The sequence below is a fragment of the Tympanuchus pallidicinctus genome, unplaced genomic scaffold (genome assembly GCF_026119805.1).
Source record: "Tympanuchus pallidicinctus isolate F22 unplaced genomic scaffold, pur_lepc_1.0 scaffold24, whole genome shotgun sequence".
NCBI lineage: Eukaryota > Metazoa > Chordata > Aves > Galliformes > Phasianidae > Tympanuchus > Tympanuchus pallidicinctus.
The window spans coordinates 6,990,489-7,005,010 of NW_026294741.1; the positions used below are offsets into that span (position 1 = coordinate 6,990,489).

The following is a 14,522-nucleotide window of genomic DNA, read 5'->3' on the forward strand; positions in this document are numbered from 1 at the left end:
GTCCTCTTGCTCCTTTATCTGCAGACTGATCTGATTTTCTCTCATCTGACTGTCTTGCATATTCCTCTTAGTTTTTCTTCTAGGTGTATAAAAAATGCTTACTTCATGGGCAGTTTGCACCAGGTACTATTAAATGACAAGAAAAAAATTTCGTGTTAGAATATGATGTGTCCTTGAAAGGCACTTCTTAACTGAAAGCCTGAATGTAAAATTATAAGTATTCATATTAGTGCACAGAAAGGAATGATGTATAAATTGAATTATGAAATAAATTCTTTTTGAGCCTTTTTGAGGGGATTGAAAGGTCAGTTATGAACTTAAGATCAGTGCCCAAATTTCCATGAGATTTCAGGTTTTTCAGACCGAGGTGCTGAGAAGAGTTATGTTCCCTCTGTCCCTTCCTGCAGCAGAGAGACTAGCAAACGCAATTGGTTGTGACTGTTTTTATCTTTGTTTAAGAACATCCATGACTGTGGTACTCCTTTAAAACTCTGACCAACTCTTTTCTGTGTATTACTTGCAGTGGCTTGGGATACATCACTGGATCAAGTGTGAAGCAGGTTGCTGGAGACTGGCACTGGGCGTTGCGGGTAAGCCAGTCTCTTGGCATGGCATTTGTGTGTGGATATTCCTTGTTAAACTCATGGTCTGGAGCAGCCACAAGAAAAAACGCTACCTGGGATTTTGTTTTTTCAAAATCCTTTAGCTCTTCGTTGATCAAAATAGCTTGAAATTCAAGATGTTCCCAGAAATGCAGCAACTTTTATTTTTGCTTTTAAAACCACTTTCATTCTTCTTCCTCAGTAAAATTATAGATTGCCAGCACTCTGAATCAACATTCAATAAGCACTACCCTGGCCTTGGGGAACCTTTGTCCAAATTCATAGAGAGATTTATTAAGTCTTACGTATCAATTTTGATAATATCTTAATAACAGTTGTATCAATTAATCAGGGTTAGGGAGAGAAGAGTTCTATCACGCATGTCCTCAACCTTTTATTATTTGTGCTAAAGGATGGGAGATTACATCTGTGGATATTAAGTGCATAGCAGAGGTATTTTCTAAGCATGTGAGACAGGTCTGTGTTTTTGGCTCATTGTATTTGTTTTTCTCCCTGCCTGGGAGCAAGAATTTTCCAATCACTCTATTATTAATCAAACATGATTTCTTGATGAGGATGGGGAGATGAGGCGTTGGCCTTAAATCAACTCCACAGTCTTTCTGTCCACTGCTGTCAAGAAACTCTGAGAATGGCTTCCTGCTTTGAGGAAAAAACACTTTGTTCCAGTTTCCGCCTGTTTTTCTGCCCCGAGACAGTCAGCTTCCTTCTATTTTAACCTCTTGGGACCTTGATAAATGTGTTGAAAAGATAATACACTCCTATCACATACTCCAAACAGATCCTGCACACAAAGATGTCTTGAAAGAGCTGACAGGAAGTGGCCCAGCAGAACTGTTCTCTGACCTTTGTCAGTTTGGGTGGCACGTGCCCCAGTGGGTTGCATTCTCTGCACTTCATGAAGATGATGAATCTCATGAATCTCAGGCTGATAGCGTTTATAGCAGCAGGTGATGAAATAAATGTGTTCCCATCTCAAGCAAGTGTTACTTTCTGTGACACGGTCCATTGCCTCTCAAGCAAGGGTAAGCAAAGCCAGGAAAGCCTCTGTGAACCGTTCATCTGCACCGAGGAGAGTGGGGAGTGGTTTCCAACTGTGAACCTGAACTGAAAAAAAATTAGGTTTGATAGCCTAAAACTTCAGACCAAGAGAGTGCCTGCCTCATTCAATGGCAGAAATGCTTGAAAGTTAAAATAAACTTTTGAGTGAAGGGTCAGCACAAGGAAAGAGAATCTCCTAAATCCCTCATTCTGGTCAGTGGATGTTGATGAAATTGCACTGTTGGACCATTGTGCATCTGTCAGTAAAACTGAAATGTTTCGTTTATGCAAAGAAGTCATCAGTAGTGTCCTTCTCTTCAGTAGATGTCTCCATAGTTAGTCTGCAAGGCTGTACCCTTATGGGGTCATGATTTCCACGATAAATGGTACATGGATGCACGATTCCCTGAGTGTGCAAAATCATGGGAACCTAAAAGACAAGCTGCACACATCCATGGTGGTTGCTTGGGATAGGAGTGCATAGTTCTTTTAGTCAAACTACACAAGAAAGCTTCCTGACATCAGCATAAAACAATCCCTGTCCCTTTGGCAATCACTGTACTCTTGCACGATGTAGTAGATTCCTCAAAGCAGTGCTTTCCTCTGTGATGTCCTGTGGCCTCCAAGTCTGAGGGAGATAAGGAATGATCTGTGTATCAGCGAGCTGGAGAAGGACACTAAGACAAAGGACAGCTTTGTCTCTGGATCTAGCTGTAATGTCAGTGTTTTACTGGAGCTTTACTGAGTACTGATGGATAGTGTCTTGTCAGAGGAGTGAGCCTTCAGATAAAAATCCTGACTTTCCATCAGGATGACTTTTGTCTTCCGCTGGCTCCCCTGGAAGAGCTTCCCTGGTTTTGTCTTCTTTAGAGATATAATATCACTCTGTATGTAAAGACCATTCTGAGGTCATTATTGGAAGCATATTTTTTGGAACAGGAACTTTATTTTGAAAGTGACGTGTATGGAGGAGATGACAGCTCAGTGAAAATGCACGTTTCTGTTTTTCCAACAAATTGTCAATTTCAAAACAAGAATCACATTCATTGTAAAACATGGGAAATGTTTGCATTTTTGTTCAGCGATTGAGAGAAAGGATTGGAAACTAGGAAACCTAACCCTTGAATGTGTCATTTTCCTAACCTCCAGCTTGAATTTTCAATGATTCTTAGTCTGCTGCTCATTGAGGAAGTCACTGAAAGTTGCCTGATAATGAAACCATTGCAGGGCGGAGGAACATGGTAAGGGATGCATGTCAAGCAAGGATTTTCACAGGCGACAGCCTTCCCACGACCAGAAATCTTTCACTTGGCCTTATTGACCTGAAAATGAGTTGGTCTCTTAGTCTACCAGGTTTCCAAAGAGTTAAACGTAATTCAGAATGTCGGTACATTAATAACACGGATAAATACCTTAATCAGGGTATTCTCAAAGCTTCATGCTTGCAGAGTGAGATAAGAGAGTCCAGGGAATGACAGGGAGAAAGGAAGGGAACAGATGCCTCAGTGTGCTTGCAGATTCACACTGGCTGTAAAGAACTGGGGTGCTGAAACGAAATGAATGTAATCTGTTTCTTACTGACAAGTCCAAGCAAACACTGCTGGCTTCCTGTGCTAATTCCCTGTTTCTTTCATGCAGGTATCTCCACTCTTAGGAATGATAACAGGCACACTCATCTTGATATTTGTACCTGCTGCTAAAAGAGGAAATGTTGAACAACTTGGGGGACAGCTGAAGGCTCGGAGCTCATGGCTAAGAGACATGAAGGCACTGATTAGAAAGTAAGAGCACTCTGCTAAAGCATGCTTTGCCTCTGCTGCTTAATCTAAACATCACATGGCCTGTACTTGTTAACATTGTGAGCCTGGAAAATGGCAACATGCAAGAAATTGCAGAAAATTTGATCTGTTGGCCTAGAATGAAAAATTATAGGTACATTTTCACTAGATGTTGACTGTGCTGACAAAGGTGGATTCCAGCTTTTGCTGTAACATTTCTAAAATGCACATCTTAGAGTCTGCTTTGTTTGGCTCGTCTTTCAGTCTGATTAAGGCTTTTGAAGTATAGAAATTGCTGCGTTCCTGTAGCAATTGTAGTGCCACTGTTGTTCAAATGTTTAGATTCTTTTTATTTTTTGAAAGATGTACTCTGCCATGTGAGAAAAAGAAAGTTCAATGCCAAAACAGCTTAAGTGGAGAAAATACAGAAAAGCTTCTACTAAAGTTTAGTACAAGTTTAAATATATGTGTTTACATAACCAAAAGTGAGTGAATAGATGTGCACACAATGTGGTTGGGTGCTTGTACATTTGCATAGAAGATAACACGCTTATGAGCTTTTAAGTAGCTGCTCTTGCTTACACAATGCTTGCTGTTAATGTGCAAATACTTGCATGCATGAATTCAGAGTTACATTGGAATTCTGATGGGAAGTGTGGTGTCTTTCATTTTTTCTTAGAACTGCTGGCTATGATATCTTCCTGGTATTGCCAGACAGTATAAAGGGAGTATGAAAAGTGATAATGGGTAATTTATCAGTATTTCTATATTGCTTATTTTGGTGATTTATCCAAGTAGTAATCTTAAGTAACATCAATGGGGAGGGAGCGATGGAGCTTATAGTTCCAGCAGACAGTGATGTGGTGATAGCCCTGTATTTCACACATCATGTCTTAGTGATTAAGTACTGATCTTCTCCTGAAAGGGTCCCCTGAAAAGTGGTCCCTTTGAAGCACCCCTGGAGAGTTAAGCACATTATTATCACTAGAACATGATGTATGAATTCCCCGCCTCTTATTCACCATTCCTTCATACCTCCTGTTAACTCTGTACCTTGGCAGAGGAGGCTAACAACAGGAGAACTCTGTGTTTTGTCACAGCGGCACACTTTCCTTGCTCTTTCAGTTTTCCTTCCAAACCTTCTCTTGGTTTTGCCTCATGTCTCCACAGCCGCAGCTATGTGTTCTCATCGTTGGCCACCTCAGCTGTTTCCTTTGCCACCGGGGCACTTGGCATGTGGATCCCCCTCTACCTTCACAGAGCACAAGTTGTGCAGAAGACAGCAGAGACTTGCAGCTCGCAGCCCTGTGGCACCAAAGATAGGTGAGATTCATACACACTGCTTTGAAAAGGAAGGAGAGAGAGTGGGGGCTAATTTACCAGAGGAAATAGGCAATTCTCATGGAGTCAAGTTACTAGAATGTCTGTAATTTCCTGTAGATCCTTGCAACAATGATAGGAAATGCTGGGTTTGTAAACTGAGTTTTATTTCTCTCCTTTTCTTCATTACATGAAGTCATGAAGTCGAACCAAAGGAGAAGTGATGACCTCAGCTCAGTCTTCGTTCCCAGACTACAGTACAGAAGTAGAAAAGACAGCTGTTTTTGGCTTAGGAAATGTATGGAGGACTGAGAGGATGAGGTCTCTTAAGACCCACACTGCTTTCTGGAATAGCAGTAGAATCAGTTGGCAGGTTGGGGTAGCCAGAGTGGTGGCTATAATTCAAGACTTGGGCTGGTTCCCCTAAGGGCTGCAGGAACTGCCCCTAAAGGTTTTTATTTCAGTTGGAGGGAGAACCTCACTGTGTTTCATTGCTCTGTATACTACTGAGTATGCTGAGTTTTGCTGAAATGTGATGCAAAGATCTGGGACGCTTTGGTCTGGATTGCTTGATGTTTGTTACCCAGTGGTGTTTTTTCCCAGTTATATAACATAGCTTACAGTGCATAAGCTGTGAAAAGGAATTCATTGTTTTGTGCCTTACCATGGTAGCACAAAACATAAAACCCTAAAAAAGTTTTTACCCTAGTGAATAAAAGATATGAAAAATTGCCTTTTGCCAGCTCTTTTAAGATTGGGACGGAAAAATAATGTTAGGAAAACCTTGCTCTAGCTGACACAATCCCATCACAAGTGAACTGCTTAATGGTTTGAAGTAGCATTGAGTAGTGCACCCAGCAGGCAGCCTTACTGTGTTCTGAAAAATGCAGCGAGCAGAAAATCCAGCTCCAGTCAGACTGCCCATCTGCTGTTTACAAAGACAAGTTTTCCACTCCTTGATGACACCTATATTTTGAGCTACCCTAGAGCTACTTCAATGTAATTGCCAAAGACTCTGTTATCTGAGTCATACACATACAATACAGCGAATCCTTGACAGCTACTGCTCTTAAATCTAAATAAACACATTTTGTGTGTGTATTATAACGGCAGAATAATCTGATCAGCCTTCTTTGAAGTAGACTGAAAGATGTTAGAAAGTTGAAGTATGTTGAAAGTCACTGTTATTTGGTTTCTTGCTAGGATTCTTTTCCCTTAAGCTTCCTAGTGTCTCTCTGTCCATGCTTTCCCTTACATGATCAGCGTTCAGGTTATTGCTCCATTTTGTTTGTTCATAATTAGCAGTACAAAGTACTAAATAGGGAACTATAAAGAAAGAAGCAGTATGAGCCCTATGCATCTGTGTGTTGATCAATGCCTTTATACAAGGCTGAATTTCATCTGCTGTTTCCTGTAATTTCAAGAAAGGTGCTGAAATCACAAGCCCTCGGGAAGTAGCTCATTTATTTTATCTTAAACTTGCAAAAACAATGTTTTCCATCAGTCAGCTTACCCTAGTAACGTGTTCATAGATCATGTCCATTTGGGGGGAAAAATATTTAGAAAAATAACCAACTTTTTGTTTTGTTTTGTTTAATAGCTTGATCTTCGGAGCAATCACGTGCTTCACTGGTTTCCTGGGTGTAATCACAGGGGCTGGGGCAACCAAATGGTGTCGGTTAAAAACCCAGCGGGCTGATCCTCTTGTCTGTGCTGTTGGCATGCTAGGATCAGCCATCTTCATCTGTCTGATCTTTGTCGCTGCCAAGAGCAGCATTGTGGGAGCCTATGTAAGTATAATCCTTTGCATATGCCAGTCTCACTCTTATTCTCTCAACCAAACACCTTGGGTTGTGTGCATTGCTCCCTGCAGAAGTATGGAGAAGCCGATCTTGTTTTTCCCAGTCTCAGTGTTTGTCATTTTGCCCCTTGGCATATTGGTGCTGTCTGGGATGTGCTTGGGAGGAAAATGGGATTTCATTCCATTCACTAACTGTCATCAGAATTGGGAACGGGGCATTTAACTCCTGCATGGAAACCCACTGCTCTGTGCCTTTGGGCTCTTCTAGCTGTACCTCCATCCATACCTCAGTTGTTCTCGCCTAATATCTTAGTACAGAGAAATTGGCAGCTTCCCTTACAATTAAGGGTATTGTAGCAGCAGTGATATCAAATCATAATTACAGTATGACTTGTCTGTGGGCAAGCTTCTGGCTACCTGTAAGTACTGTTAATTTCCATAGCTAAATAGCTTGCCACAGACCAACAGTAATTGCCATGTTAGGTCGATTTGTTGTTATCTGTATTAGCTATTAGCTATATAGCTAATATGTATTAGCTGTATTAGCTATAGCACCTGAAACTCTTCATCAGAGCCTAGGAGTACACAATACTTGCTGCTGCACAATTGCAGATTAAAAAAATGTTCACTCCTGGAGTATTTATAAACCTTAGTATATAAAAAGACATCAGATTGATTCAGAGGAATGTTTTCAAGGGAAAAGGAAAAATTCAGCATAGTGTATGTTAATACAAAGGGTAGAGATCTAATCTTGAGTTCTCTTCCAGTGTTGCAGAGAGAAGCTTTGTAAGTTTTGAAGGGACAGCCTGTGATGATTTGAGAAGTGGGATAATTTCTGAAAGTCCACATCTAGTTTCCACACAGCAGTGCACACTTCACTGAGCAAGGAGAAGTCATCTACAGTCAAACATGCCACCTACTGCAATGCCTTGCCTCTCTGTTTCTAGCTCTAGTGCAGCCTTAGTTATTTTCCAGGTATTTCAGTAGTTGCCATAAAAGAGAACACAAGAGGAAAGAATGGAAATTTAAAAACATTACGGCGGAACCAAGAATGCTTACTCTGGCTATTTTGAAAGTGTCAGGAGATTCTGGACCTGTAGCTCATGACTAGAACTCACCTTTGATCCAGTGATTAGCAGAAAAATGACCATCACAGACAATCTGTAAAAGGCTGTTTCTGGCTGGCAAAACACGAGCCAGCCCTCCTTTCATTCTCAGCTGTCTCCAAAAGAAGAGATCTGTCAGAACCCTCAGCCTGCCCCTCCTCTCTGCCTCTCTGTAGTCAGACCTGTGATTTTCTCCTTTGTCAGACCTGATGACAGACATGTTCATTTGTGGTGTTTAGTCTCCTTATGTAGAAAGTCCTCCCTTTTTTAAGCTGGAAATACTGTTTTCAAAAAGCATGCAATGAAAGGTGGTTATTGGTCTCATTTTTTATTATTATTTTTTTATCTCTAGACAGCAGCTTTTCAGCTTCCATATTTCAATGTGGAAATATTCTGCATCCTGTAAAGATATAAATGTAGATGGTATTATTTAGCCAGTCTTAGAAACAATTTATTTTATGATGCATGAGCAGTAAATCTAATAAAGAGTCAATGATGTGCAGAGGAAGTAATGCCTCCATGGAGCGGGGTCATAAAGAATATAAGCCTATTTGCTGATGCTGTTAGGCTGATACACACATTTGTTGCAGGTAACACTGCCTCTCTGCAGCCCTTAATATTCTTTCTCTGCTGCTGGAAAAGCAATGCATGTATAACAGTTAAGAGTCTAGTTAAAGCACCAAATGGGGAATCGAGATCCGAACTCTCTTTATAAATTCTGCATGTGACACTGGACATGTTATTTGACTTCATTTTGCTTTTTCATTCCATTCTTCACCCCACTGAGAGAACAGGTCTGTTTTGGAGCTACCAATGTCTTGTAACACAAGGTATTGCCATGGCTGTGCTATATATCAGCTGAAGTGACTTTTCAAGGCAAGATTCAAACATGAGCCCTTGTTTTTCCTTGTTATGCAATGCTGTTATGATCTTACAGACTTCAAGAGTGTTTAATTACCTTTTATTTCACTTGGAGATCTGTTCTGCAGAGTTGTGTGGTATAGCAGTGTCTCTACAGTACTGTGGAGCAGGTTGTCAGAGTTCTTAACCCATCCAATCTTTTCATTTAGTCTAGTAAACTATTGGCAGTAGTAGAGTGCTTGGAATAAAAAAGCATTCTATGTCATGCCCACACTTTCGTATTTCTGTCTTTTACTGTCTTTGCTGTATAGTCCAATCAGTTCTTACCCAGTTTTCCTTGCAGTGTGTGTATTTATGTTTTGTATTCCAGCTCCTTTAAACAGCTATTTGTAAATTTTTAGGTCTCGCTCTGAAATATGTACCCTTTGAAATGTTGATTTTCAAACCTCTCTCTTGAAAGCCATTAGCTGTGGGCATCACTGTATCACACTATCAGACATTTCAGTGGTCTTTTTTACCCTGTTTTAAATCTCCAAGTGAATAGAGAGGGACCTTTTGCCTTTTTCTTTTCAAAGTTTTGACTTTGTTCCAACTTTCTGTTGTACCTCGATTTCAGTATCTTTCTCAATTCCACAAAGTCATTTCACAATCTATCAGACATCTGCCAAGCAAGTCCTTGCAGTAGAGCTTTTAGAGCACCAACTCCAGGGAGCTTTCTCTTGACATGGGGACTTATCTTCTTCCGACACATCTGTATTGCCCAGTGATGAGATGGAGTTAGGCTTGCTTCAAATTCAAAAGAACATGAGGTCTCCCTACCCATCGTTTCGAGGAGAAATTCAAATAGTGAAGGTTGAGACAGATGCATGCTTTGCAAATAGCCATGCAGGGAGTTTCTAACCTACTTCAGTCTTGCTGCAAGAACTGCTGGTGTGACAGCTGTGAAACCTACTTTACTTATCATTTTTTGAAATCAGGATTTGCTAACTCTGATCACTTAAACAGGAAGAGTCCAGGGAGACTGAACTTACATTGGCTCACCAAAGATGAACAACTGCACACCAAATGGAGATGGCGAGAGATGATACAACAGAGCTGGACTCAGAAAAGGATGCATCTCTCAAGCCGATATCTCAGTAGTAAAAGAGAATTCTAAAAATGTGTGAGGAGTCAATTTCAGGTGACAATTTCAGGAGTTACTGATCTGTTGGAGGCTGTCCTATTTGCAGTAAGCATTCCTAAAGCCTTTCTGCAGCAGAAATGCCACATGTCCCTCTTTGCAGTGGGTGAACTCATTTTTACAAATCCTCGTTAGCAGCTGGCTTTTTTTTAGTGTCACTATCTTTTCTCCTAATTTTTGATCTTCATTTTGTTCCTCTTTTTCTTTAATCCACAAGAGATGTGTTTCACAGAAACATGTTGGGTGAAATATACAGTGAATAATTCAAGTCCGTTGCTCTGAAATTTATAATATTTCAGTGATTCATAAGACTCATGCTGAATTGCCATAGAAGGGAGAAGTTTTACTTGCTGTGTGTAACTGTGTGTGTGTGTAACTCATATCATCTGAAGGCAAGCAGCTGCCTGTTTCCAATATTTTTTGAACAGGCAGGGCACATTGATGCCAGAATCGAGATAGCATCTTTCTCAAGCTCAATTAAATCTGCCTAGTTGCAGAATTCCAGCAACAGTAGCTGCAGAGCTGCGAGAGGGCAGATTTCAGTGCAGGTCAAGAGAGCTCACCTGGGGAACTCTTATGCCCTTCCTACATAGCACATAGCGTCAGTTTCTCTCAGTACCTCATTCGTGGGATCTGCCTTCCTTAGCTCAGCAGCTGTAATTCCCAGTGAGAACCTTTCAGAGCACACCAGTGGATAGTGGGAAAATGGAAAGAGAAGATTTCCTAGCTCACCAGCTGGACTGTAAAGACCGGCTCCGGCACCATCACAGAGGAAACAGATCCAGTCACAGTAAGGAATAGGAAGGGGGGATGTATGGGAAACAAAAATAATTTTAGACACAAATAGAGGAAGCTTTCTGTAGGTGAATGCGTAAGTCGTTCTATATAAAGCAAACTGTTCCTGGCAGTGACATGAGGGATGGAGGGGTTTAGGTTTAGGTAATCTTAACTGGTGGGGGGGAAAAGCAATTGCTGAAGTCACAGCGAAACCATATCTTCCTCTTCCCAGCCCAGACTGCTCCTGTGCAAGCTACAGGGTGCAAGCAATTGGGAGTGGCAGAGCCTGGCACAGCTCACAGGACAGCCACAAAATGTACACATGTGAATGCTTTCATCAGAGCTGAGCTGTGTATTTTGTTCCGTTGATGTGTTGTACCGTACTCAACAGAACATAAGGCTGTTAAAAGGGAAACTTTCAGTACCCCGAATCCAAGCCTCCATAGCTGTTAATCTCCAGTTCCCCATAGGGGTTCCAGGTGTAACGTTTTCTCTATGGATGCTCCCCCTTCGTCCCTCTCCCCCAAAAAAGTGCCTCTGTGTGTCAGCTGGGCAGAAACAGCCTTTGGAGGAGATGTGGTAAAGGGTTTTGATTGCTTTCTTCATGGATAGGGGCAAGGGAGCTGGTTCTAGTGAGTCTGATTGTTTAAGCTGTGTTTCATCTGTGTGTTCTCCTCTTTAGAATATATAAAGGAATGGAAGCATTGTGTGTGGAAGATTTTATTTCCTTGTCTGTTCAACTTAATTTTCTTTGTTAAATTGTTACAGCATAAAAGCAAAGGATTAAATTTGTTTATCCTGATGATGATCACTTCCAGTTCTTCACCTTCTGTAACTGTTTGCGGAACCATTTAATGAACTGCATCAGGGAACTGATTTATTCAAAGCCCCTCTTCTTCTATCTCCCCTATGGCAAATAGATTCTTTACCCTATCTGTTTCTGATCTCAATCCCTGCTTGGCTTTGTTGTGCACAACAAAAAAGGCTGTTTGAGGTTGGCATTAAGTGAGGAAGGAGTGCTGGAGGTGCACAGGGTATGTGATGATTGTTGATACCACACCAGCTCAAAAGAAGCTCTCATCTCACTATCTGCTTAGGACTTTCAGTGTAGCTTGTTGAGTCTCTCCATAGCATCAAGAATTGCAGTTCACTGTGAGACACTGATGTTGCAATCTCCATACCTAAGCCTTTTCTTGTGTATGCACAGGTATTACTAACATAAAGCTTAAGTTGTTAGAGTGGCTAGACTTAAAAAACTAGACTCAAAAAGGGCAACAATATGCTAGCAGGAGAAGGTGGGAACCCTGCAGTCAGTGGGCAGAGAATCTCATTTAGTTTGCTACAGAGTTTAACACATAGCTTGATGAAAATGACTGTTTTGAGCAGCTTTGGATTTTTTGTCTTTTCTAACTGATTTTTTGAATGATTTAAATGTGGAAGTCCAGGGCTGTCTTTTATGGTTGGCTTGTCATGTTCATCTGTTACCAGAGGTATCTGTCTTTTATTTATCTGCTTTAGAGATCATAAACAGTTGACACTAATGAAGTTACAGGCCAGCCCTCTCAGGGCTCAAATAAACATCTGTAGATTTCTAACACTCAGGATAAACCACAACAGTAACCAGAAGTGCATCATGTACAGCAGAATCCTTTGAGTAGGTTTCAGACAAATAAGCAACAAAGGGAAGTTTGTGACAGGTTATTTTTCCCTTAAATGTCAAGTGAATAAATCTTCTCCTTTTTGTGTGTTTTGTTACAACAGATTTGCATTTTTATCGGAGAAACTCTTCTGTTTTCAAACTGGGCTATCACAGCAGACATACTAATGGTGAGTGCACTTTGGAATAGCATCCTTCTCTTCTGTGAGCCAGAGCAGTTTGTCACCTTGCAAGAACAACCTGTAGTTTAAATCTTCTTCCAAATGCCTGGTCCATAGTTCAGCCTATTCTGTTTTGCTTTGTTTGTTGATTTGCTGAAAAGTGAATGGAGAGAAAGATAAAGCACTTCTTCTTTTGCTTTGTTCTGAGCACCAAGGTGAGGCATTGTCCAAAAAAGGACACTAATTACTGGATACAGCTCGTCTCCCCAAATTGTAAGAATTTGCACAAAACTGTTCATTAAAGAATTCAGCCAGCATTTCCTAATAGTCAGCACACTAGTGAATTTTGTTATCAGTAATCCAGCTTTGTTCTGTAATAGGAAATCCTTCCCTCCCTCCCTCCTCTGACCACAAAGACAGCAAGCTACCTCTCTCTGTGGCTCAGTTCCAGCAAACCCACCATTCAACACATACACAATAGAAAACCACCTCTGGGAGAGGAGAGGAAAAGAAAGTATAAAGAGCTTTTGGAAGATTTCCACCTTGTTCTATAGGAAACTGGGATTTTTCACCTCACATCCTTCATTTTCCATTCTCTCTCCACTACAGAGCTTTTAAAATCTTTCAGGTCAGCAAGTAGATGTTCATATGAAATGGTCTGGAAGATTGTTAGAGAGCCTTGCACGTTTCTTGGTGTTTCCATGAGGGACGTACAGAGCCTTTCACATATGTTGTACTTTGAAATCCTATTGTGAGGGAAGTTCCTTGTTGCTTATTGTATGAAAAAGAAAGAAACTAGGTCACAGAACCATTACAGGACTTGCCCAAGGTCTTTTGGCAGGTTGTTGACGAAGCTAGAAACACAATCTGTCTGGCATCAATAGAAAAATCCCTTGACTTGTGTTTGTTGCTTATGCAAACATTAACAAGAAAACAATCTGGCTCAGAATTTCTAGATGTAAAAGATACTGGTGTTGATATACTGATTCAGCAGAGCTTCAAGCAATATGATTTAAGTTCAAGGTTGTGTTTATGTTTTAAGGTGGCTCTGTGGTTGCCATGTTTTTGTAGTTGGATGAACTTTCAGTCTGTAACTCCCTTGTTCAGAGAACATTTTATGAGGTAGGGCCATATGGTTAATGCCACATCTCTTAAGTGTGAGTGAGGCACAGAGAAGCAAAGCTTACCAGTGTACTTCAGTATTGTTAGATGGCTTTGAATTGCTCAGGTTTGTACCTCCTACCAATTTAGCTTTAGCATACTAGAGCTTGCCATAGGCTGTTTATTCTGTGCTTGCATGAGTTTTGCAGCTTGTGCTGATTTCAAGGCTGATGCTGCCATTCATTCAGAGGTACCTTAACATTTAGACAGATGTGCAGTCTAAGGACAGCTGCAGTGAGGAAGTTGTACTACAATACTTGTAGTTGCTCACCACTGCCTCCTGTCACATCCTGTCTTCTGCTGTGATGTTCCAAGGAGCTCCCAAATCTCCCCAGTCAAAACGAGCAGATCTTTTATATCCTCTGTAGCAGTGGCTGACACAGGTGAAGGCCAGGCCAGGGAACATCTGCCACCCTCCAGCAGTGGCTGTAACAGAGCAGCTCAGGCTGAGAGAGAACTGAAACTTCATCTTGCTATCTCAAGTTAAACCCAAAAGACACTTTCATCCCAAACACTTCTTTATATCAAATGTGCTAAGGATGCTATTGTTACTCCACATTAATTACTGAGCTTTTCCATGTTGATTTCAATGTGCCTTCAGTATGCTGTCACTTTTTAATAACTGTTACAAGGTTTGCCATCTGTTTTGTATGAGCAGCACTGAATAGTGAACTGCATTTTGCAGAGATGCATTTGTGGTTATATATATTGCTCTAGTGCGCACAAGCAAACAACAAACAACTACAGAAATCACTGGAAGTAATTGGAAAAATATTCTTATTTCCAATTCTGCAAACACAGGAAATAAGCTAAAAGCATGTTAAAATTCAGATGTTGATAACTGATCCGAGCTCACAAGCTAGCTATGTTCTTGCCTTTTCAGACAAATGAACTGAGTGTCATATATAATGCCCTGCTTAATACATTATCAGCATGAGTGGAATGGTAAAAGTGCTATACAAATAAATGTAAACATCCACTTAGATCAGTGCAAGCCTGCAAACAGATGGCCTGAAGTACATTCATATTACACAAGGGGTTTGAGAACATTTTTAGTCA

At 40.8% G+C, this 14,522-nt stretch overlaps 1 protein-coding gene across 3 annotated transcripts in view; it reads left to right on the top strand.

Annotated features, from left to right (window-relative positions):
- Nucleotides 1-14,522, top strand: part of LOC128083356 (sphingosine-1-phosphate transporter SPNS2-like) — a 121,376-nt gene that overhangs the window by 75,143 nt on the left and 31,711 nt on the right. For 2 of the 3 annotated variants that reach the window (XR_008208039.1, XM_052688490.1), the window contains exons 5-9: nt 524-590; nt 3,300-3,442; nt 4,610-4,762; nt 6,360-6,549; nt 12,246-12,311. Coding sequence is in view for 1 of the 3 variants with exons in the window: in XM_052688490.1 (XP_052544450.1) it covers nt 524-590; nt 3,300-3,442; nt 4,610-4,762; nt 6,360-6,549; nt 12,246-12,311 (619 nt within the window). In the remaining 2 variants the exon portion in view is untranslated. The remainder of the gene's footprint in view (nt 1-523; nt 591-3,299; nt 3,443-4,609; nt 4,763-6,359; nt 6,550-12,245; nt 12,312-14,522) is intronic. The other variant, XR_008208040.1, reaches the window with a different exon arrangement.